At 49.5% G+C, this 25753-nt stretch overlaps 1 protein-coding gene across 4 annotated transcripts in view; it reads left to right on the top strand.

Annotated features, from left to right (window-relative positions):
* Positions 1–25753, top strand: part of ryk (receptor like tyrosine kinase) — a 128410-nt gene that overhangs the window by 54624 nt on the left and 48033 nt on the right. For 2 of the 4 annotated variants that reach the window (XM_064936191.1, XM_064936192.1), the window contains exons 8-11: positions 6020–6103; positions 13796–13921; positions 19968–20054; positions 21799–21868. In XM_064936191.1, coding sequence (XP_064792263.1) covers positions 6020–6103; positions 13796–13921; positions 19968–20054; positions 21799–21868 — 367 coding nt within the window. The remainder of the gene's footprint in view (positions 1–6019; positions 6104–13795; positions 13922–19967; positions 20055–21798; positions 21869–25753) is intronic. The other 2 variants (XM_064936194.1, XM_064936195.1) reach the window with 1 other exon arrangement.

The raw sequence follows: 25753 nt of genomic DNA on the forward strand, positions 1-25753 counted from the left end.
ATCAAATAAAGTAACAAGTTATTTACATAACAAAATAACGAGGCTATATGCAGGGGTACAGGTTAGTCGAGGTAATTCTTACATGGAGGTTGGGGTAAAGTGACTGTGCATAGACAGTAAACAGCGAGTAGCAGCAGTGTACAAAACAAAGGGGAGGGGTGTCAATGCAAATACTCTGGCTGGCCATTTGATTATTTGTTCAGCAGTCTTATGGCTTGGGGGTAGAAGCTGTTAAGGAGATGGGAGAACCTTCCAGAAGGACAAGCATCTCTGTAGCACTCCACCAATCAGGCCTTTATGGTAGAGTGGGTAGAAGGAAAGCCACTACTCAGTAAAAGGCACATGACAGCCCACTTGGAGTTTGCCAAAAGGCACCTTAAGGACTCTCAGACCATGAGAAAACAAGATTCTCTTGTCTGATGAAATCAAGATTGAACTCTTTGGCCTGAATGCCAAAAGTCAGGTTTGGAGGAAATCTGTCAACATTCTTACGGTGAAGCATGGTGGTGGCAGCCTCATGCTATGGGGATGTTTTTCAGAGGCAGAAACTGGGAGACTAGTCAGGATCGAGGGAAAGATGAACAGAGCAAAGTACCGAGATCCTTGATGAAAACCTGCTCAGGACCTCAGACTAGGGCGAAGGTTCACCTTCCAACAGGACAATGACCCTAAACACACAGCCAAGACAATGCAGGTGTGGCTTAGGGACAAGTCTCGATGTCTTTGAGTGGCCCAACCGGAGCCCGGACTTGATCCCAATCAGACATTTCTGGAAACCACCAAAAAATAGCTGTGCAGCGACACTCCCCATCCAGCCTGACAGAGCTTGAGAGGATCTGCAAAGAATGGGAGAAACTCCCCAAATACAGGTGTGCCAAGCTTGTAGCGTCATACCCAAGAAGACTTGAGGCTGTAATCGCTGCCAAAGGTGCTTCAGCAAAGTATTGAGTAAATGGTCTGAATACTTATGTAAATATGATATTTCAGTTTTTATTTGTAATAAGTTGGCAAACATTTTAAAAAACCTGTTTGCTTTCTCATTATGTTGTATTGTGTGTAGATTGAGAATTATATATTTTATTTTTTTTAATCCATTTTAGAATAAGGCTGTAATTTAACAAAAAAAAACAACAGTTTTTTAAGTCAAGGGGTCTGAACTTTCCAAATGCGCTGTGTATCAGCATTGTTTTTGTCTTATTCCATTCATGCCACAAAACATTTCCATTCATTGTGATGACTGTTTAAAAGCCAATTTCTGCTTGATCTGAAAATGAGTTTGAAGGCTCTTTATCCTCCGGAGGCATGCAGAGGTCAGATTGAGTTGGTACCTCATTGCCGTGCACCTCCCAAATGTTGTAACTATGTGGATTGCTCCGTATAGCTCTTCATTGACATGATTTGCTTGACGGTAGGTTGTGGCGGGATGTCCTGTATAAACACACATGGCCAATATGGAAGTCTGATTCATCATGCATTTTACTCAGTGGTGTTTACATGAATCTGTGTAAGAGGGTGTACACTGTGGCCATCTAGTGGCTGTGTCCTCCTACTGCACGGTGTCGGTTGTGTCCTCCTCCTACTGCAGGGTGTTGGGGCTGTGTCCTCCTCCTACTGCAGGATGTTGGTGCTGTGTCCTCCTACTGCAGGGTGTTGGGGTTGTGTCCTCCTCTGAATGCAGGGTGATGGGGCTGTGTACTCCTCCTACTGCAGGGTGTTGGGGCTGTATCCTTCTACTACTGCAGGGTGTTGGGGCTGTGTCCTCCTCCTACTGCAGGGTGTTGGGGCTGTATCCTTCTACTACTGCAGGGTGTTGGGGCTGTGTACTCCTCCTACTGCAGGGTGTTGGGGCTGTATCCTTCTACTACTGCAGGGTGTTGGGGCTGTGTCCTCCTCCTACTGCAGGATTTTGGTGCTGTGTCCTCCTCCTACTGCAGGGTGTTGGGGCTGTGTACTCCTCCTACTGCAGGGTGTTGGGGCTGTGTACTCCTCCTACTGCAGGGTGTTGGGGATGTGTACTCCTCCTACTGTAGGGTGTTGGGGCTGTGTCCTCCTCCTACTGCAGGGTGTTGGGGATGTGTCCTCCTCCTACTGCAGGGTGTTGGGGCTGTGTCCTCCTCCTACTGCAGGGTGTTGGGGCTGTGTCCTCCTCCTACTGCAGGGTGTTGGGGCTGTGTCCTCCTCCTACTGCAGGGTGATGGGGCTGTGTCCTCCTCCTACTGCAGGGTGTTGGGGCTGTGTACTCCTCCTACTGCAGGGTGATGGGGCTGTGTACTCCTCCTACTGCAGGGTGTTGGGGCTGTGTACTCCTACTACTGCAGGGTGTTGGGGCTGTGTCCTCCTACTGCAGGATGTTGGTGCTGTGTCCTCCTCCTACTGCAGGGTGTTGGTGCTGTGTACTCCTACTGTAGGGTGTTGGGGCTGTGTCCTCCTCCTACTGCAGGGTGTTGGGGCTGTGTCCTCCTCCTACTGCAGGGTGTTGGGGCTGTGTCTTCCTCCTACTGCAGGGTGTTGGGGCTGTGTCCTCCTCCTACTGCAGGGTGTTGGGGCTGTGTACTCCTCCTACTGCAGGGTGATGGAGCTGTGTACTCCTCCTACTGCAGGGTGTTGGGGCTGTGTACTCCTACTACTGCAGGGTGTTGGGGCTGTGTCCTCCTCCTACTGCAGGATGTTGGTGCTGTGTCCTCCTCCTACTGCAGGGTGTTGGTGCTGTGTACTCCTACTGTAGGGTGTTGGGGCTGTGTCCTCCTCCTACTGCAGGGTGTTGGGGCTGTGTCCTCCTCCTACTGCAGGGTGTTGGGGCTGTGTCTTCCTCCTACTGCAGGGTGTTGGGGCTGTGTCCTCCTCCTACTGCAGGGTGTTGGGGCGTGTTTCCTCCTACTGCAGTATGTTGGTGCTGTGTTGTCCTACTGCAGGGTGTTGGGGCTGTGTCCTCCTTCTATTGCAGGGTGTTGGGGCTGTGTCCTCCTCCTGCAGGGTGTTGGGGCTGTCCTCCTCCTACTGCAGGGTGTTGGGGCTGTGTTCTCCTCCTACTGCAGGGTGTTGGGGCGTGTTTCCTCCTACTGCAGGGTGTTGGGGCTGTCCTCCTCCTACTGCAGGGTGTTGGTGCTGTGTCCTCCTACTGCAGGGTGTTGGGGCTGTCCTCCTCCTACTGCAGGGTGTTGGGGCTGTGTCCTCCTCCTACTGCAGGGTGTTGGGGCTGTGTTCTCCTCCTACTGCAGGGTGTTGGGGCGTGTTTCCTCCTACTGCAGTGTGTTGGGGCTGTGTCCTCCTCCTACTGCAGGATGTTGGTGCTGTGTTCTCCTACTGCAGGGTGTTGGGGCTGTGTCCTCCTTCAATTGCAGGGTGTTGGGGCTGTGTCCTCCTCCTGCAGGGTGTTGGTGCTGTGTCCTCCTACTGCAGGGTGTTGGGGCTGTCCTCCTCCTACTGCAGGGTGTTGGGGCTGTGTTCTCCTCCTACTGCAGGGTGTTGGGGCTGTGTCCTCTTCCTACTGCAGGGTGTTGGTGCTGTGTCCTCCTACTGCAGGGTGTTGGGGCTGTCCTCCTCCTACTGCAGGGTGTTGGGGCTGTGTTCTCCTCCTACTGCAGGGTGTTGGGGCTGTGTTCTCCTCCTACTGCAGGGTGTTGGGGCGTGTTTCCTCCTACTGCAGTGTGTTGGGGCTGTGTCCTCCTCCTACTGCAGGATGTTGGTGCTGTGTTCTCCTACTGCAGGGTGTTGGGGCTGTGTCCTCCTTCAATTGCAGGGTGTTGGGGCTGTGTCCTCCTCCTGCAGGGTGTTGGTGCTGTGTCCTCCTACTGCAGGGTGTTGGGGCTGTCCTCCTCCTACTGCAGGGTGTTGGGGCTGTGTCCTCCTCCTACTGCAGGGTGTTGGGGCTGTGTTCTCCTCCTACTGCAGGGTGTTGGGGCGTGTTTCCTCCTACTGCAGTGTGTTGGGGCTGTGTCCTCCTCCTACTGCAGGATGTTGGTGCTGTGTTCTCCTACTGCAGGGTGTTGGGGCTGTGTCCTCCTTCAATTGCAGGGTGTTGGGGCTGTGTCCTCCTCCTGCAGGGTGTTGGTGCTGTGTCCTCCTACTGCAGGGTGTTGGGGCTGTCCTCCTCCTACTGCAGGGTGTTGGGGCTGTGTTCTCCTCCTACTGCAGGGTGTTGGGGCTGTGTCCTCTTCCTACTGCAGGGTGTTGGGGCTGTGTCCTCCTCCTACTGCAGGGTGTTGGGGATGTGTCCTCCTCCTACTGCAGGGTGTTGGGGCTGTGTCCTCCTCCTACTGCAGGGTGTCGGGGATGTGTCCTCCTCCTACTGCAGGGTGTCGGGGATGTGTCCTCCTCCTACTGCAGGGTGTCGGGGCTGTGTCCTCCTCCTACTGCAGGGTGTTGGGGCTGTGTCCTCCTCCTACTGCCTTATATAAAGGGATACAGAATATGTACATAAAGATATATGAATGAGTGATGGTACAGAACGGCATAGGCGAGTAATGTAGGGTATGTAAACATTATAGACAGTGGTATTGTTTAAAGTGGCTAGTGATACATTTATTACATACATTTTTCCATTATTAAAATGGCTGGTGTTGAGTCAGTGTGTTGGCAGCAGCCACTCAATGTTAGTGGTGGCTGTTTAACAGTCTGATGGCCTTGAGATAGAAGCTGTTTTTCAGTCTCTCGGTCCCAGCTTTGATGCACCTGTACTGACCTCGCCTTCTGGACGATAGCGGGGTGAACAGGCAGTGGCTCGGATGGTTGTTGTCCTTGATGATCTTTATGGCCTTCCTGTGACATCGGGTGGTGTAGGTGTCCTGGAGGGCAGGTAGTTTGCCCCCGGTGATACGTTGTGCAGACCTCACTACTCTCTAGAGAGCCTTGCGGTTGTGGAGCAGTTTCTGATTCTGCCCTACAGGAGTGTTTTTGGTGACCAGCCGAATTTCTTTAGCCTCCTGAGGTTGAAGACGCGCTACTGCGCCTTCTTCACGATGCTGTCTGTGTGGGTGGACCAATTCTTTTTAATATTTATTTATTTATTTTTGTTTTTTTACCTTCATTTTACTAGGAAAGTCAGTTAAGAACAAATTCTTATTTTCAATGACGGCCTAGGAACAGTGGGTCAGTGGGTCTGCCCCTGAACTGCCTGTTCAGGGGCGAACGACAGATTTTGTACCTTGTCAGCTCGGGGATTTGAACTTGCAACCTTTCGGTTACTAGTCCAATGCTCTAACCACTAGGCTACCCTGCCGCCCCAATTCAGTTTGTCCGTGATGTGTTTGCCGAGGAACTTAAAACTTACTACCCTCTCCACTACTGTCACGTCGATGTGGAAAGGGGGGTGTTCCCTCTGCTGTTTCCTGAAGTCCACAATCATCTCCTTAGTTTTGTTGATGGTGAGTGTGAGGTTATTTTCCTGACACCACACTCCGAGGGCCCTCACCTCCTCCCTGTAGGCCGTCTCGTCGTTGTTGGTAATCAAGCCTACTACTGTTGTGTCGTCCGCCAACTTGATGATTGAGTTGGAGGCGTGCGTGGCCACGGAGTCGTGGGTGAACAGGGAGCACAGGAGAGGGCTCAGAACACACCCTTGTGGGGCCTCAGTGTTGAGGATCAGCGGGGTGGAGATGTCGTCATTAAGGTGGTGAGGGTAACGAGTTTGGAGGGCACTATGGTGTTAAATGCTGAGCTGTCGTCGATGAACAGCATTCTCACATAGGTATTCCTCTTGTCCAGAAGGCTTTGTGCAGTGTGCAGTGTGGTTGAGATTGCATCGTCTGTGGACCTATTGGGGCGGTAAGCAAATTGAAGTGGGTCTAGGATGTCAGGTAGGGTGGAGGTGATATGGTCCTTGACTAGTCTCTCAAAGCACTTCATGAAGCATTCTTCCCCCTCCTACTGCAGGTGGCTGTGTCCTCTAATCTGCTTTGATGTGTTTAATGGTACCATCCCACACCTGTCATTTACCCAACCCTTAATCACCTCTGTCACTCTCTCTCTCTCTCTCTCTCTGCCGCCCTCCCTCCACCCCCCCCTGTCCTCTCACCATCAGACCATCACCCTGGCACTGCACCCGTTCTCCAGCTTGCTGCCGCCACCTTCCCAAACCCTGAAGCCCCCGTCCATGAAACCAGAAGTAAGTTCAGTCACATGTAGTCCAGTCTTACCGTGGGCCCATCCACTGCACTAGTCCATTCTTACCGTGGGCCCATCCACTGCACTAGTCCCGTCTTAACGTGGGCCCATCCACTGCACTAGTCCAGTCTTACCGTGGGCCCATCCACTGCACTAGTCCAGTCTTACCGTGGGCCCATCCACTGCACTAGTCCAGTCTTACCGTGGGCCCATCCACTGCACTAGGCCAGTCTTACCGTAGGCCCATCCCCACTGCACTAGGCCAGTCTTACCGTGGGCCCATCCCCACTGCACTAGGCCAGTCTTACCGTGGGCCCATCCACTGCACTAGGCCAGTCTTACCGTGGGCCCAACCACTGCACTAGGCCAGTCTTACCGTGGGCCCATCCACTGCACTAGGCCAGTCTTACCGTGGGCCCATCCACTGCACTAGGCCAGTCTTACCGTGGGCCCATCCACTGCACTAGGCCAGTCTTACCGTGGGCCCATCCACTGCACTAGGCCAGTCTTACCGTGGGCCCATCCACTGCACTAGTCTTACCGTGGGCCCATCCACTGCACTAGGCCAGTCTTACCGTGGGCCCATCCACTGCACTAGTCTTACCGTGGGCCCATCCACTGCACTAGTCTTACCGTGGGCCCATCCACTGCACTAGGCCAGTCTTACCGTGGGCCCATCCACTGCACTAGGCCAGTCTTACCGTGGGCCCATCCACTGCACTAGGCCAGTCTTACCGTGGGCCCATCCACTGCACTAGGCTCCCTGTGTTTTGCACAGTCATGTCACATGACCTGGACTTTACGTTTAATTTAAAGCTTTTTCGTCAAACTGTCCTTTTTTTTACATTTTTTTTTTTTATGACAGATGGTCCAGCACCATCCTCAAACACAATTGCTTGTATTTGTTGGTGTAATGTTCATTTCTGGAGAAGACTTAAAAATACAGGATCAAATCTGTCATGTGACATTTTTATTGTTCCGAGAAACAGAGGCCCTATTCATAACTTCTACTAACGGATTCATTCATCCTCATGTTTATTATCACTGTTTTGTTTGTTTTAATCATCTATAGTGTTTAGCTAATCCATCCATATTGCAGGAGTTGGCTTCAGTCCTCCTAAAGTGCAACAATTCTCCTTCCAATAAAATTAATTTCATTGAATCAGTCCTCTCATTGGCGACGTTGCAGTGCCTTTCCTCACAGTGAGATCTACTGTGGCACCATTATCCTATAATCTGGTAACGGACAGTTAAGGACAATGACCGTCAAATAAATGTCTACTTTTCTTTGTCATAATCGTCATATTACATTTATTTGAAGAGGGTATGTAAACTGTGTTTACCTAATATCAGTTTTAAAATGTTGACATGAAGGGTCAAATGTGTCGATATTTTACGAGCAGAGCAGCACAGTCTGGAGGAAAAGCTTCATTTCCAAAAGTTCAGAGCGCTTAAACCATTTCGTTTTTGAGTTTGTTGTCACCAGAGCTGTGTTGTTGTATTCGTTAGGCCGTAGAGCCAACGGTTGGCACCAGAGCTGTGTCGTATTTGTTAGGCCGTAGAGCCAACGGTTGGCACCCGAGCTGCGTTGTAGTATTCGTTAGGCCGTAGAGCCAACGGTTGGCACCAGAGCTGTGTTGTTGTATTCGTTAGGCCGTAGAGCCAACGGTTGGCACCAGAGCTGTGTTGTTGTATTCGTTAGGCCGTAGAGCCAACGGTTGGCACCAGAGCTGTGTTGTTGTATTCGTTAGGCCGTAGAGCCAACGGTTGGCACCAGAGCTGTGTTGTTGTATTCGTTAGGCCGTAGAGCCAACGGTTGGCACCAGAGCTGTGTTGTTGTATTCGTTAGGCCGTAGAGCCAACGGTTGGCACCAGAGCTGTGTTGTATTCGTTAGGCTGTAGAGCCAACAGTTGGCACCAGAGCTGTGTTGTTGTATTCGTTAGACCGTAGCCAAAGTTGCAATACAAGCTCAAAACATGTTTCAATGAAAATGACAATTATGAAATCTGTGGTTATTTTCATGACAATTAATTGTCACAATTAATCTACTGATCAGACACGCACGGGTGGTTGATGTTTAACGTAGTTTGGTGGTGTTCTCAGTTTACTCACTAGGTGGCAGCAAAACGCTGCGACATCTCTCTGGTCTGAAGACTGTAGACTGTAGAAAAAGGCAAATGCTCCTTGTAACAGGTTTATCTCAGAAAACATGTAAAGATGGTACTGAAGGTGTACTATAAAACCTAATATTTTATAGTTCATTATATTTTATAGTTACATTACATTTTATAGTTATAGTTACATTACATTTTATAGTTACATTACATTTTATAGTTACATTACATTTTATAGTTACAGTTACATTACATTTTATAGTTACATTACATTTTATAGTTACATTACATTTTATAGTTACATTTATATTGATATTTCTTGTTTCTTCTAAATGTTTTGTTTTATTTGTGTACAGTATTGTCCTGTTAGTATTGTGCTGTAAAAAAAATTATAAAAAATATTTGTCACATGCTCCAAATACAACAGTGAAATGCTTACTTAAAAGCCCTTTAACCGACAATGCAGTTTTAAAGAAAATATAGTTAAGAATATATTTACTAAATAAACTAAAGTAAAAAAAATAACAATAAAGAGGCTATATTCAAGTGGTACCTGTACTGAGTCAATGTGCGCGGGTACACGTTGGACAGGGGTAAAGTGGCTATGGGTAAACGGAGAGGAGCAGCAGTGTAGGGGGGGGGGGGGGGGTCGGTCAATGTAAATAGTCGGGATGACCATTTGATTAGCTGTTCAGCAGTTTTATGGCTTGGGGGTAGAAGCTGTTAAGGATCCTTTTGGTTCTAGACTCGGAGCTCCGGTACCGCTTGCCTTGCGGTAGCAGAGAGGACAGTCTATGACTAGGGTGACTGGAGTCTTTGACAATTCTTTGGGCCTTCCTCTGACACCGCCTGGTACAAAGGTCCTGGATGGCAGGAAGCTTGGTTCCAGTGATGTCCTGGGCTGTACGTATTACCCTCAATAGTGCCTTACGGTCAGATGCCGAGCAGTCGCCATATCAGGCGATGATGCAACCAGTCAGGAGGCTCTCGACGGTGCAGCTGTTTATCTTTTCAGTCTCCTGAGGGGGGAAAGGCGTCTTGTCCTTCGCGACGTTCTTAGATAGTGTTGTGCCGTTAGACAGTGTTGTGCCGTTAGACAGTGTTGTGCCGTTAGACAGTGTTGTGCCGTGTTAGACAGTGTTGTGCCGTGTTAGACAGTGTTGTGCTGTTAGATAGTGTTGTGCTGTTAGATAGTGTTGTGCTGTTAGATAGTGTTGTGCTGTTAGATAGTGTTGTGCTGTTAGATAGTGTTGTGCTGTTAGATAGTGTTGTGCTGTCAGATAGTGTTGTGCTGTTAGACAGTGTTGTGCTGTTAGATAGTGTTGTGCTGTTAGATAGTGTTGTGCTGTTAGATAGTGTTGTGCCGTTAGACAGTGTTGTGCCGTTAGATAGTGTTGTGCCGTTAGATAGTGTTGTGCCGTTAGACAGTGTTGTGCCGTTAGATAGTGTTGTGCCGTTAGATAGTGTTGTGCCGTTAGATAGTGTTGTGCCGTTAGATAGTGTTGTGCCGTTAGACAGTGTTGTGCCGTTAGACAGTGTTGTGCCGTTAGACAGTGTTGTGCCGTTAGACAGTGTTGTGCCGTTAGACAGTGTTGTGCCGTTAGACAGTGTTGTGCCGTTAGACAGTGTTGTGCCGTTAGACAGTGTTGTGCCGTTAGACAGTGTTGTGCCGTTAGACAGTGTTGTGCCGTTAGACAGTGTTGTGCCGTTAGACAGTGTTGTGCCGTTAGACAGTGTTGTGCCGTTAGATAGTGTTGTGCCGTTAGACAGTGTTGTGCCGTTAGACAGTGTTGTGCCGTTAGACAGTGTTGTGCCGTGTTAGATAGTGTTGTGCTGTTAGAAAGTGTTGTGCTGTTAGACAGTGTTGTGCTGTTAGACAGTGTTGTGCCGTGTTAGACAGTGTTGTGCCGTGTTAGATAGTGTTGTGCTGTTAGATAGTGTTGTGCCGTTAGATAGTGTTGTGCCGTTAGATAGTGTTGTGCCGTGTTAGATAGTGTTGTGCCGTGTTAGATAGTGTTGTGCCGTGTTAGATAGTGTTGTGCTGTTAGATAGTGTTCTGCTGTTAGATAGTGTTGTGCCGTTAGACAGTGTTGTGCCGTTAGACAGCGTTGTGCCGTTAGACAGCGTTGTGCCGTGTTAGACAGCGTTGTGCCGTGTTAGACAGCGTTGTGCCGTGTTAGACAGCGTTGTGCCGTGTTAGACAGCGTTGTGCCGTTTTAGACAGCGTTGTGCCGTGTTAGACAGCGTTGTGCCGTGTTAGACAGCGTTGTGCCGTGTTAGACAGCGTTGTGCCGTGTTAGACAGCGTTGTGCCGTGTTAGACAGCGTTGTGCCGTTTTAGACAGCGTTGTGCCGTGTTAGACAGCGTTGTGCCGTGTTAGACAGCGTTGTGCCGTTTTAGACAGCGTTGTGCCGTGTTAGACAGCGTTGTGCCGTGTTAGACAGCGTTGTGCCGTGTTAGACAGCGTTGTGCCGTGTTAGACAGCGTTGTGCCGTGTTAGACAGCGTTGTGCCGTGTTAGACAGCGTTGTGCCGTGTTAGACAGCGTTGTGCCGTGTTAGACAGCGTTGTGCCGTGTTAGACAGCGTTGTGCCGTGTTAGACAGCGTTGTGCCGTTAAACATTTCATTGCACTGCTGGAGCTGGAAACACAAGCATATCTCTTCAGCTGTTGTAGCAGGACGGAGGGATACAGGACGGAGGGATACGCGCTCGCATGCGTGACACGTTGAAGAGTTTCTTCACGAATCCCTCGGGCTTAGCTTGTCCTGGACAGGAGTATCGCAACCCAATTTCATACTGATGTTTTAAAGGTGCAACCTGGGATATTTACAGGTATTTTTGTCTTCTTTTAAAAAACCTTTTTTTTTATGAATGATGAGCCTTATTGGTTAACTGCCAAAATAAAGGAAACACTTGAGTAAAATCGGGATACAAACTATATTGAAAGCAGGTGCTTCCACACAGGTGTGGTTCCTGAGTTAATTAAGCCGTTAACATCGCATCATGCTTAGGGTCATGCATAAAATACCCAGTTGCCCATTGTTTTGGGTAGAAGAAGAGATCTCGGTGACTTTGAAAGAGGGGTGTGAGAGGAGCATAGAGGGTTTAAAGGGTGTGTGATAGTGATGGTTATATCCGCGGGGCAGTTGTTGGGTTTTAAGGTCATGAAATATTGTGTGGATGAAGGGTGGGTGGTGGGTTGAAGAAAGAATACAATACCTTAACACTTATTTTTCTTAACTGCATTTGTTGGTAAAGGGCTTGTAGGTAATAATTTCACTGTACAGTCTACACCGGTTGTATTCGACGCTTGTCACAAATAAAATTAGATTTGATTAAAAATAATCCATTAATGTATCAATTTGAGGTTTTGTTGTCACTTATGCTTTTGCCAGCTTAAGCTATAGCGCAAAACTTTTAACACACCAAATAGTCTATACACCAATCGCAAAAAAACAAACAAAAAAAACAAAACGTTTTGGGATGGTGCAGAAAAAGTTCACGTCGATCCACTGAGACAAAAAAGGGCAATGATGTCAAGGTTGAGTTAAATAAGAGAAAAGCTGTGAAATGGGAAGTCGAAAATGGAGAAGGGAGGACCAGAACAGGAATGTTTCGGAAAGATTTGGATAAGTGGTAAAAGAGGATGATAGCAGTGCTGGCTGTGCCGGGTAATGGCTGTGCCGGGTAATGGCTGTGCCGGGTAATGGCTGTGCCGGGTGCTGGCTGTGCCGGTTAATGGCTGTGCCGGGTGCTGGCTGTGCCGGGTGCTGGCTGTGCCGGGTGCTGGCTGTGCCGGGTGCTGGCTGTGCCGGGTGCTGGCTGTGCCGGGTAATGGCTGTGCCGGGTAATGGCTGTGCCGGGTAATGGCTGTGTCGGGTAATGGCTGTGAGTCACAAGACAGTGACTTCAAATAGGCCTGTGTTATCTCAAGGGAACTGCAGCTTACTGTTCAGATGGGTTGAATGGCAAATGAAATCTGGACACTTGACTGTAGGTCTTTAACCTAGCCTTAGTATTACGTGCTGCACACTGACTCCAGCATTTCTTTTCCACACACAAAAAAAGAAGTACATTTTGACTCACGAACAGGAGTGGAGAAATAGGATTTTATTTCTTTCAGCATCTTGAGAACACGTGAATGGACAGCCTGCAGAGGTGTTATAGTCATCAGCATCATTCAAACTGAAATATTATCAGAAACATGCTGTCGTTTTCACAGATTTCTACTTCCTACAACCAGTCAAACTGATGACATTAGGAAATGTTGCACGGAAAATCTTTGCCATTATAATTGTTTTGGGGGGGGGGGTTATTGAGTGTTCTCCCCGGTGGTCCCTAGACGTATTTGCTCCGCGAATGAAGGACATGTTACAGAGTTTTACTGATGTCAAGTAGATTGAAGCATTCATTCTATTGATTGATGACATTATTCTGGTGAGCAAGTGTTTATTTATGTCTTCTAGGCCAACAAGTAATGACGGAAGAGAAGCTTCACGTATCTAATTAGAGACAAAGATGTCTAACAAATTGCTAAATGTTAGAAATTATAAGCAGTAACGAATGTAAATTGAGCAACAAAAAAGGATCCTACACCCCCTGTTGAAGAATGGTTCTGCCATCTCTGACGAGCTCACGGCGTTCTCTATTGTTCTATATTAGCGGGTGCAGGACTCAGATTTACACTATCACATATAGTCAGGTCGTTACGGATGATTTTATTAGCAGTCGCGGGTGAACAAACTAAACTGAAGAAAGTTGATTCAGTTCTAAACATGGCTTTCATACACCTTTTGAGCCTCAGATAAGTCATCATACTCAGGTTCAAACTCCTTCTCATATTTTCAAGTTTATTGGAGGGCGACGGTGAAAGACACAAAGTTAGGAGAGTTTTATTAGAAGGGAGGAGAATGTGGCGGCAGGGTAGCCTAGTGGTTAGAGTGTTGGGCTAGTAACCGGAAGGTTGCGAGTTCAAACCCCCGAGCTGACAAGGTACAACTCTGTCGTTCTGCACCTGAACAGGCAGTTAACCCACTGTTCCTAGGCCGTCATTGAAAATAAGAATTTGTTCTTAACTGACTTGCCTGGTTAAATAAAGGTAAAATAAAATAAAAAAATAAAAAATGTATTAGAGGGCTGTTTTTTTTTTTAAACGCACACTGACTTGTCTGTCGCTCGCTTTTTCTCCCTCCTTCCCTCCCTCACTCCCTCCTACCCACCGTCCCCCTCTCCCTGACTCCTATCTACCGTCCCCCTCTCCCTCCCTCCTACCCGACGTCCCTCCCTCCTACCCGACGTCCCTCCCTCCTACCCGACGTCCCTCCCTCCTACCCGACGTCCCTCCCTCCTACCCGACGTCCCTCCCTCCTACCCGACGTCCCTCCCTCCTACCCGACGTCCCTCCCTCCTACCCGACGTCCCTCCCTCCTACCCGACGTCCCCCCTCCTACCCGACGTCCCCCTCCTACCCGACGTCCCCCCTCCTACCCGACGTCCCCCCTCCTACCCGACGTCCCCCCCTCCTACCCGACGCCCCTACCCGACGTCCCCCTCTCCTTCTCTCCCCCACCCACCAAGGCTACCCGTCACTGCGTATTGAGAAGAACGACCTGAGAAGTGTTAGTCTGCTTGAAGCCAAAGCCAAGGTCAAAGACATCTCCATCTCCAGACTGAGAGTCACTCTACGGGACGTCCTGCACGAAGGTAACACACACTGTCACCCTACGGGACGTTCTGCACGAAGGTAACACACACACGCTGATAGTCACTCTACGGGACGTCCTGCACGAAGGTAACACACACACACACACACTGATAGTCACTCTACGGGATGTCCTGCACGAAGGTAACACACACACACACCTACACACACTGAGTCACTCTACGAGATGTCCTAAACGAAAGTAACACACCTACACACACTGAGTCACTCTACGGGATGTCCTACACGAAGGTAACACACCTACACACACTGAGTCACTCTACGGGACGTCCTACACGAAGTTAACACACCTACACACACTGAGTCACTCTACGGGATGTCCTACACGAAGTTAACACACACACAGAGTATTGCACCAGCGACTCAAACAGTTCGCAAAACTCCCCCCAGAATACCAGAGCTGACTGGCGCTGAAGTCTGAATATAGCCTGAATTGTGATTATTGGATTAAACTGCATTAAACCATCACAACACAAGTATCCTGACTGACAGCTATAGCATACACAGTCACAGGACACACACTGCGCTGCGACGTGACCCAACATGTCCGGTAGATCAGTTGTTCTCTTCTGGGGAGTATCTTCTGACCTTCAGCAATCATCTCATGTTGTGAAACCAAAAGAACACAGAACACAATGTCCAACTCCGTTTATGTTATTGTGTTACCTGGTTGTGAAACTAAAAGATGGTACAGAACACACGGTCCAATGACCAGCTCTCACTTCCAACTGACACTAACCAAGGTGTCATGGTCATTCGTCAGTGTGCATGTGTGAAACGAGGTGGTCGTTTGTCTGTGTGTAGTTGTGAAACGCCTCGGTCGTTCGTCAGTGTGTAGGTGTGAAACGCTGCGGTTGTTCATCAGTGTGTCGTTCATCACAGTCGTTCGTCACCACCTCAGTCATCGGCTTCATCAATATGTGCATTGACGGTATCTTCCCCACAGTGACCGTACGTACATTTCCCAACCAGAAGCCATGGATTACAGGTGTCATCCACATCGAGCGAAAGGCTAGAGCTTCTGCTTTCAAGGAGCGGGACACTAATCCAGATGCCTATTAGAAATCCCACTATGCCCTCAGGCGAACCATGAAACAGACAAAGCGTCAATACAGGACGAAGACGCTCGTCGGATGTGGCAGGGCTTAACCTCTCTGGGAAATGTGGGACTGTAGCGTTCCACCCCGCCAACAGCCAGTGAAAGTGCAGGGCGCCAAATTCAAAACAACAAAAATCTCATAATTAAAATTCCTCAAACATACAAGTATTTTTCACAATTTTAAAGATATAATTCTCGTTAATCCAGCCACAGTGTCTGATTTCAAAAAGGCTTTACAGTGAAGGCACCACAAACGATTATGTTAGGTCACCAAGTCACAGAAAAACACAGCTATTTTTCCAGCCAAAGAGAGGAGTCACAGAAAACAACAGAAATATAGATTAAATTAATTACTAACCTTTGATATTCATCAGATGACACTTACATGTATATTTTAACATTAAATCATATATGTTTTGTTTGATAAACTTCATATTTATATCCAAAAATCAAATTTTACATTGGCGTGTTATGTTCAGTAGTTCCAAAACACGTGGTGATTTAAAAAAAAACTTTACGGAAAAAGCATAATCTGAGTACGGCGCTCAGAGCCCAAACAAGCCAAAATGATATCCGCCATATTGGGTAGTCAACAGAAGTCAGAAATAACATTATAAATATTCACTTACCTTTGACCTTCATCAGAATGCACTCCCAGGAATCCCAGTTCCACAATAAATGTTTGATTTGTTCGATAAAGTTCATAATTTATGTCCAACACCTCCTTTTGTTAGCGTGTTTTGTAAACAAATCCAAACTCACGACGCGCGTGCATGTCCAGCGGAAAGGTTGGAAGTCCAAAAAGTTTTGTTACAGTCCGTAGAAACATGTCAAACAAAGTACAGAATCAATCTTTAGGATGTTTTTATCATAAATATACAATAATGTTCCAACTGGAGAATTCCTTTGTCTGTAGAAAAGCAATGGAACGCGAGGTAACTCTCACGTGAACGAGCGTCACGACCACCGTATTCATCCAAGCTACTAAATACTGCCCCCCTGTCCCAAAGAAGTTAAACTATTACGGTACTACAAAGGGAAACCCAAACGCGAGCTGCCTAGTGACGTGAGACTACCAGACGAGCTAAATGCCTTTTATGCTCGCTTCGAGGCAAGCAACACTGAAGCATTCACGCGAGCATTAGCTGTTCTGGGTGACTGTGATAACGCTCTCGGTAGTTGATGTGCGCAAGACCTTTAAATGTTCCCCTCATGTTTCAGCATGATAATGCACGGCCCCATGTCGCAAGGCTCTGTACACAATTCCTGGAAGCTGAAAATGACCCTGCATACTCACCAGACGTCGCCCATTGATCATGTTTGGGATGCTCTGGATCAACGTGTCTGACAACGTGTTGCAGTTCCCACCAATATCCAGCAACTTCGCACATTTTACAGTTTTTTTTTATATAGGAGGAGCTGCCAGAGCCCTGCAAAATGACCTCCAGCAGGCCACAAATGTACATGTGTCTGCTCAAACGGTCAGAAACAGACTCCATGAGGGTGGTAGGAGCGCCCGATGTCCAAAGGTGGGGGTTGTGCAACACCGTGCAGGACGTTTGGCATTTGCCAGAGAACACCAAGATTGGCAAATTCGCCACTGGCGCCCTGTGCTATTCACAGATGAAAGCAGGTTCACACTGAGCACATGTGACAGAGTCTGGAGACGCCGTGGAGAACGTTCTGCTGCCCGCAACATCCTCCAGCATGACCGGTTTGGCGGTGGGTCAGTCATGGTATGGGGTGGCATTTCTTTGGGGGGCCGCACAGCCCTCCATGTGCTCGCCAGAGGTAGCCTGACTGCCATTAGGTACCGAGATGAGATCCTCAGACCCCTTGTGCTGGTGCTGTTGGTCCTTGGTTCCTCCAAATGCAAGACAATGTTAGACCTCAAGTGGCTGGAGTGTGTTAGCAGTTCCTGCAAGAGGAAGGCATTGATGCTATGGACTGGCCCGCCCGTTCCCCAGACCTGAATCCAATTGAGCACATCTGGGACATCAGACTGCCCAGGAGTTGGCGGATGCTTTAGTCCAGGTCTGGGAGGAGATCCCTCAGGAGACCATCCGCCACCTCATCAGGAGCATGCCCAGGCGCTGTAGGGAGGTCATACAGGCACGTGGAGGCCACACACACTACTGAGCCTCCTTTTGACTAGTTTTAAGGACATTACATTAAAGTTGGATCAGCCTGTAGTGTGGTTTTCCACTTTAATTTTGAGTGTGACTCCAAATCCAGACCTCCATGGGTTTGATAAATTTGATGTCCATTGATAATTTTTGTGTGATTTTGTTGTCAGCACATTCAACTATGTAAAGAAATAAGTATTTAATAAGAATATTTCATTCATTCAGATCTAGGATGTGTTATTTTAGTGTTCCCTTTATTTTTTTTGAGCAGTGTATGTGTATATATATATATATATATATATATAAAAAATAAAGGGAACACTAAAAATATATATATATAAAATATATATATACCATGCATGTATACACACACACACACACACACACACACACACACACACACACACATACACATACACATACACATACATACATACATACATACATACATACATACATACATACATACATACATACATACATACATACATATACATACACACACACACACACACACACACACACACACACACACATACATACAAACATGAGGAAATTGACAATATCCCTTGAATGACTGCCCAAAGCCATTTGTTCGTAAAGTTGTCTTAGGTGCAATGCCTGCATACGTAATTCCCATAAGGAATATCACTGAGAAAGTGTCTCGTGCGGGTAGGTGGTCCGTTTTCACTAACATGTTGTGGCCTCTTAAACACCGCTCTTGGTGGTTCTACTACAGCGTGTATCATATTCCAGTCCCAAGGTCTGGCCCTGGCCTGGTTCCAGTATAGCTCTGGTTTGGCACTGGCCTTGCTCCAGTGTAGCTCCAGCCCTGGCCTTGCTCCAGTGTAGCTCTGGTCTGGCTCTGGCCTTGCTCCAGTCCTGGTCTTGCTCTGGCCTTGCTCCATTATAACTCTGGTCTGGCTCTGGCCTTGCTCCAGTGTAGCTCCAGTCCGGCTCTGGCCTTGCTCCAGTCCTGGTCTGGCTCTGGCCTTGCTCCAGTCCTGGTCTGGCTCTGGCCTTGCTCCAGTCCTGGTCTGGCTCTGGCCTTGCTCCAGTATAACTCTGGTCTTGCTCTGGCCTTGCTCCAGTATAACTCTGGTCTGGCTCTGGCCTTGCTCCAGTCCTGGTCTGGCTCTGGCCTTGCTCCAGTCCTGGTCTGGCTCTGGCCTTGCTCCAGTGTAGCTCCGGTCTGGCTCTGGCCTTGCTCCAGTGTAGCTCCGGTCTGGCTCTGGCCTTGCACCAGTCCTGGTCTGCTCTGGCTCTGGCCTTGCTCCAGCTCACCTCTGGTCTGGCCCCTAGCTGAGAGGATGTTGACACAACGGCCTGCAGAAATCACACTACTCCTCAGCAGAAACTGATCTGATCCTCCCTGGCTCCCATAGCCCAAGGATCTGTGTGTGTTATGTGTTTATAACAACTAGTGCTTATTGATGGATAACATCGCTCACTTCTGTGAATATGGTTTGTTTTACTGACTTTATTATTATTCATTGTTTTTATCAGACAGCTGCAGACTACATGGAAAACCCTCAGGCACACTGCATAAACAGTGTTGCTATCATTGATTAACAGTACTTCTGACTGTGCTCGTAGACTCCATGTACACCTAATGATCGGTGCTGTAGTCTTTTAGTTTTAGGATCGTTGTTTGCTGATCACTCATGATATCCTATTCCCTCTGTCCCAGAGACCTCACGTTATCAGCCTGCCTGCCTTGTGCAACGAGGACTGGAGTGAGTTGTTTTTGCCTAAGTGATGTGGTAACTCTTCAGATTTACAGCAGAATATTACCTCAGTCAGTGTTTACCGGAACACCGGGCCTATAGGAAGAGGTCAGGATGTTTGTGAGGGAGGCAGAGAAAAGGAGCCTTGGAGGGGGATCTCCTATTCCGTATGGTTTTCAGTGAGCCTGCAGGTCCAGACTCGCCCGACAGAGTCAGGGAGAGAGCGAAGAGACAGTTAAACCCTGTTGTTATCTGTCATCGCTGCTCCTGGTGAGACACGGGGCCAAGTTGGCCTCAAGGCCTGGATTCTTCACTTTACCTTGATGGTTTATGCGCTTAAATTTATTTTTACCTGCCCTCTGCTCTGTTTCTCTGTCCCTGAAGCTATCAATGCTTATATTAGGAGAACATATGCGTTTCCACGCCTTTCTATCTTTTCCATGTGTTGTAGCTGTTTGTCAGAATAGCTCTGTCATAGTCCCCAGATTTGTCAGAAGGTTGACTGTCATCAGCATAGCAATGGTAAGCGAGCTTTTGAGGATATGACCAAAGTGACACGTGAGGACCTATTACCAAGCCCTGGGGGACACCAGTAGTGAGTCATTAAAGAATACCTTGTACAGAGCCCTGGTGTATAGTTGTAATGAGAACAGGAGAGGTCCTAGTTCTGAGCCCTGGGGGACACCGGTAATGAGAACAGGAGAGGTCCCCGTTCCGGGCCCTGGGGGACACCGGTAGTGACCACAGGAGAGGTCCTACTACCGAACCCTGGGAGACACCGGTAGTGACCATAGGAGAGGTCCTCGTTCCGAACCCTGGGGAATACCAGTTTTACATTGCCCTGAGGGACACCAGTAGTGAGAACAATAGCGAGCCCTGGAGACCACCAGTTTTACAGAGCCATAAAATGCTCTTTGGGGTTCTGTGTTTTAATGTTTTCCAATTAGTGATAAAGGAATGAACAAAGACCCACCCTCTGTCCTCCAGTGTGTGAGGTGACAGTTCACTGACAGTCTGTCAATGAGATGCGCCGGCCTGCCTCTGCCTCAATCAAAAATGTGCTCTTCTTTCACAGGAACATTTGGCCGCATCTTCCACGGTGTTCTGTTGGACGAAAAGGACCCGGCCAAGGAGAAATGTTGCTTTGTGAAGACAGTGAAAGGTATGCAGTCATTCGTTCCCATGTTGACTGTCTGCAACCCATTCGTTCCCTCGTCACTGCTTCAGCTACTGCACTCTAGTGTAACAAACAATGTTTTTTGACCGTAAATTGAAACATTATGCTGTAAAGTTAGTTCAAAAATGTTCATGGGTAACTTACCGTGTTTTTAGAAACTGAAGTGCTTGGCAAACAGTGTTAAGTCAGGTGCCATGAGTAAACTGAGTGCCACCCGATCTGTTTCTACCAAGTTGCTCTGTCGACTTTATCTCTCTACTAAAGCCACGCAGACTCCTGAGCAGCCCTCCGTAGGAGAAATTCCACTGTTAAAGGGTTGACCGAAGGTTATAGCTGGTGTCAATTGTACCGTGCTCAGAAAATGAATGGTACACACAACACGAGAATATAGTTCATCAGGTCTTTTGGATTTGAAACCTTTCAAGAACCTTTCAACAATGTTATTGACATCCTAGAGTGTCGTAAGACCCCTATCAGTGAGTCCATTAATGTTTATACTGTGTATTGCTGATATCTGCTAATTTCCCACCAGTTTCAATAAACGGATATGGACTTCTCATTAGGTTTCCTGTGCATATGAAAATAGTTGTTAGTAGGGCTGTTAGCCTACTGATTAGAACCGTAATGTTAAACTAAGATTATGGGTTCGGTGGACTCTGACCACTTTGTTTTACCTTTTGTTAAGAACAAATTCTTATTTTCAATGACAGCCTAGGAACAGTGGGTTAACTGCCTTGTTCGGGGGCAGAACAGATATTTACCTTGTCAGCTCGGGGATTTGAACTTGCAACCTTTTGGTTACTGGTCCAACACTCTAACCACTAGGCTACCCTGCCGCCCAACATGACCTTATATCTCGTCAGGTGGAAGAGTACCCTTAGTTTACCACCCCCACAGCGTATGACTCTCCTTCCCACAGACGTTCTCAGGTTCGTGTCTCCCTTCCAGCTGACCTTTGCCCTCTTGCTCGCCTGGCCACTTCCATGTTTATCCAGGGTGGAGTGGGTTCCAGACCATGAACAATGTGCCCACCACCATGCCAACCATACCAGGGTCCTGCTTTGTTCATCATTCCACTTCCTCCTCCTCTTCCTCCCAGCAGGCCCAGAGAGCAGGAAACAAGCCCACTTCCCAGAAGGCCCCTCTCTCTCTCTCCCAGATTAAACTGTAGACCTGGGTTCAATTAGTTTAAGAAATCACTTCAAATACTTTATCTAGGGTTTGCTTGAGTTTGGCCAATTAGAATCAATAGAATAGTCACGTGACTGCAAACCCCACCCATCTGACACTCCAGGCATACGGGAGGCAAAAAAAAAAAACGCCCAATATTTTTTTGAAATATTTTAAATAGTAATAGAAGCCAGTTCTGGGTCTCTGTGTGGCTTGGCTTGGCAAGAGTCAATCTAGCGGCTGTGCGTTTCCAACCAGAGAAGATATAACTCTCACAGGAAGCCATGACTGGGGCTGTTCTCAGAAAATGGAATGGTGTGAGGTCAAGAGGGTTGTTAGACTGTTAGATGACCTTTTTAGACGACACCCCCCCCCCCCCCCTTTTAGTCAGGAGGAATGTTCATGGCCAAGGAGGGTTAGAATACAGCAGAAGCAGTCTGAGTGGTGTTTATGGTTTGCGTTCCACAACTTAAGTTATGTCTCCTTCAAGACTTCAGTAGATCCCTAGATTTCTAGACTAAAGTTGAGTATCTTGTCTTTCACTTCTCTCATTCTGTAGACCATGCCTCTGAGGTGCAGGTGACCATGATGCTGACAGAGAGCTGTAAACTACGAGGGCTTCATCACAGGTAATCTGTCAATCAAATCATCACGGGGACATAGCAAACCAGCTGAACTCGAGATCAGGCAGAGCTCTGTTTTTTAATTCTGTGGGTTAGTCAGTAAGTCGAAGGGCTAGCCTCTGGCGTCCTCGTTTATTTCCACATGGCATGGCGAGACAAGTATGCAACTCGCGCTGAGTCGTCTGCTCCGCAACGACCGTCATCGTTCTAATTCTATGGTCGTAACAATCACATTTCCCTCAACTGGAAACGGAGTTGAAACCTGTTGAGTCACCTTTGCACAAGGTTCCCACTAGATTTCCCCACACTAAGACACACCATCTGTTAGAACGATTGCTTTGGATCCTGGATGTCAGTTGGAAGAATTTAATTGAATTTATTTATAAATTGTACATCCAGACCCCCCCCCCCCACAAAAAAAATATATTATTAAAGAACATGTTTCCAAAAGTGATCCTCCAACAGCATTCCATCCGTGATGATATACTACTATGATCTATATACTACTGGTATAATAACACAAACTCCCCTGAACTCGGCACTACTTTGGAAACTTGTCAAGGATCTCGGCACCACCTTGCTTAGCTATGGTTTCTCAACACTAAAGATGACTAACTGTTGTCTTACGGGTTTGTTCCTCATTCTGTGAAAACCCTTAAACTGTCTATACAGTTTTGTCTGCTGTGCTAGGGCCCTGTGTTGTGTGCAGTCATGTGACGTAGCAATATTTGATCCTGTATTTTTAAAGCCTTATCCAGACATAAGAATATCACCAAAAATGAACGCAATTGTGTGATGTTGGTGCTGGGAGGGGGGGGTGAGGTTGTTGCTGGGGGGGTTGGTGCTGGGTCAGTGTGAGTTGAGGCTGGGGGTGAGGTTGGGGCTGGGGAGGTCTGGTGCTGGGGCGGTGTGAGATGAGGTTGGTGGTGGTGCTGCTGGGGGGAGGGGGGGGGGGTTGCTGGGGGATGGTGGTGCTGGATGTGTGGGTGTGTGTGCGCACACTGTGTGGTTAATTCTGTGAATGCCGTGTTAGTTCGTCACGGGCCCACACCTTCCTCTTCCCCTTCCTGAGGTCAGGCGGTCACAGTGAGAGACGTCTCTCCTCGTTTCATCTGCTCCCCGAGATGCATCCTTCCTCTGTCTGGCAGCCTCCACCGTCCTACCGGCCAACACGAAAACTAATCTTCCCAGAATTCCCTCCTGTGTGACACATTGTCACGCAATGGGCTTTACTGGTTTTAACACCTCACCAATCTTCTGTCTGTTATTCAATGTGTTTCTATGGGCTAAGAGCAGTAAGGACGGTCTGTTATTCAATGTGTTTCTATGGGCTGAGAGCAGTAAGGCCAAATTTAGGCAGCGGGGCACTGAGCAGCAGCAGCTAGGTAAGCAGCGGGGCACTGAGCAGCAGCAGCAGCTAGGTAGACAGCGGGGCACTGAGCAGCAGCAGCTAGGTAGGTAGCGGGGCACTGAGCAGCAGCAGCTAGGTAGGTAGCGGGGCACTGAGCAGCAGCAGCTAGGTAGGCAGCGGGGCACTGAGCAGCAGCAGCTAGGTAGGTAGACAGCGGGGCACTGAGCAGCAGCAGCTAGGTAGGCAACGGGGCACTGAGCAGCAGCAGCTAGGTAGGCAACGGGGCACTGAGCAGCAGCAGCTAGGAAGGTAGGCAGCGGGGCACTGAGCAGCAGCAGCTAGGTAGGTAGGCAGCGGGGCACTGAGCAGCAGCAGCTAGGTAAGCAGCGGGGCACTGAGCAGCAGCAGCAGCTAGGTAGGCAGCGGGGCACTGAGCAGCAGCAGCTAGGTAGGCAGCGGGGCACTGAGCAGCAGCAGCTAGGTAGGCAACGGGGCACTGAGCAGCAGCAGCTAGGTAGACAGCGGGGCACTGAGCAGCAGCAGCTAGGTAGACAGCGGGGCACTGAGCAGCAGCAGCTAGGTAGACAGCGGGGCACTGAGCAGCAGCAGCAGCTAGGTAGACAGCGGGGCACTGAGCAGCAGCAGCTAGGTAAGCAGCGGGGCACTGAGCAGCAGCAGCTAGGTAGACAGTGGGGCACTGAGCAGCAGCAGCAGCTAGGTAGACAGCGGGGCACTGAGCAGCAGCAGCTAGGTAGGCAGCGGGGCACTGAGCAGCAGCAGCTAGGTAGACAGCGGGGCACTGAGCAGCAGCAGCTAGGGAGGCAGCGGGGCACTGAGCAGCAGCAGCTAGGTAGACAGCGGGGCACTGAGCAGCAGCAGCTAGGTAGACAGCGGGGCACTGAGCAGCAGCAGCTAGGTAGACAGCGGGGCACTGAGCAGCAGCAGCAGCTAGGTAGACAGCGGGGCACTGAGCAGCAGCAGCTAGGTAAGCAGCGGGGCACTGAGCAGCAGCAGCTAGGTAGACAGTGGGGCACTGAGCAGCAGCAGCAGCTAGGTAGACAGCGGGGCACTGAGCAGCAGCAGCTAGGTAGGCAGCGGGGCACTGAGCAGCAGCAGCTAGGTAGACAGCGGGGCACTGAGCAGCAGCAGCTAGGGAGGCAGCGGGGCACTGAGCAGCAGCAGCTAGGTAGACAGCGGGGCACTGAGCAGCAGCAGCTAGGTAAGCAGCGGGGCACTGAGCAGCAGCAGCTAGGTAAGCAGCGGGGCACTGAGCAGCAGCAGCAGCTAGGTAGACAGTGGGGCACTGAGCAGCAGCAGCAGCTAGGTAGACAGCGGGGCACTGAGCAGCAGCAGCAGCTAGGTAGACAGCGGGGCACTGAGCAGCAGCAGCTAGGTAGACAGCGGGGCACTGAGCAGCAGCAGCTAGGTAGACAGCGGGGCACTGAGCAGCAGCAGCTAGGTAAGCAGCGGGGCACTGAGCAGCAGCAGCTAGGTAAGCAGCGGGGCACTGAGCAGCAGCAGCTAGGTGGGCACTGAGCAGCAGCAGCTAGGTAGACAGCGGGGCACTGAGCAGCAGCAGCTAGGTAAGCAGCGGGGCACTGAGCAGCAGCAGCTAGGTAGACAGCGGGGCACTGAGCAGCAGCAGCTAGGTAAGCAGCGGGGCACTGAGCAGCAGCAGCTAGGTAGACAGCGGGGCACTGAGCAGCAGCAGCTAGGTAGACAGCGGGGCACTGAGCAGCAGCAGCAGCTAGGTAGGTAGCGGGGCACTGAGCAGCAGCAGCTAGGTAAGCAGCGGGGCACTGAGCAGCAGCAGCAGCTAGGTAGACAGCGGGGCACTGAGCAGCAGCAGCTAGGTAGGTAGCGGGGCACTGAGCAGCAGCAGCTAGGTAGACAGCGGGGCACTGAGCAGCAGCAGCTAGGTAAGCAGCGGGGCACTGAGCAGCAGCAGCAGCTAGGTAGACAGCGGGGCACTGAGCAGCAGCAGCTAGGTAGGTAGCGGGGCACTGAGCAGCAGCAGCTAGGTAGGTAGCGGGGCACTGAGCAGCAGCAGCTAGGTAGGCAGCGGGGCACTGAGCAGCAGCAGCTAGGTAGGTAGACAGCGGGGCACTGAGCAGCAGCAGCTAGGTAGGCAACGGGGCACTGAGCAGCAGCAGCTAGGTAGGCAACGGGGCACTGAGCAGCAGCAGCTAGGAAGGTAGGCAGCGGGGCACTGAGCAGCAGCAGCTAGGTAGGTAGGCAGCGGGGCACTGAGCAGCAGCAGCTAGGTAAGCAGCGGGGCACTGAGCAGCAGCAGCAGCTAGGTAGGCAGCGGGGCACTGAGCAGCAGCAGCTAGGTAGGCAGCGGGGCACTGAGCAGCAGCAGCTAGGTAGGCAACGGGGCACTGAGCAGCAGCAGCTAGGTAGGTAGGCAGCGGGGCACTGAGCAGCAGCAGCTAGGTAGACAGCGGGGCACTGAGCAGCAGCAGCTAGGTAGACAGCGGGGCACTGAGCAGCAGCAGCTAGGTAGACAGCGGGGCACTGAGCAGCAGCAGCTAGGTAGA

This window comes from Oncorhynchus masou, chromosome 24, assembly GCF_036934945.1.
Source record: "Oncorhynchus masou masou isolate Uvic2021 chromosome 24, UVic_Omas_1.1, whole genome shotgun sequence".
NCBI classification, from domain to species: Eukaryota; Metazoa; Chordata; class Actinopteri; order Salmoniformes; family Salmonidae; genus Oncorhynchus; species Oncorhynchus masou.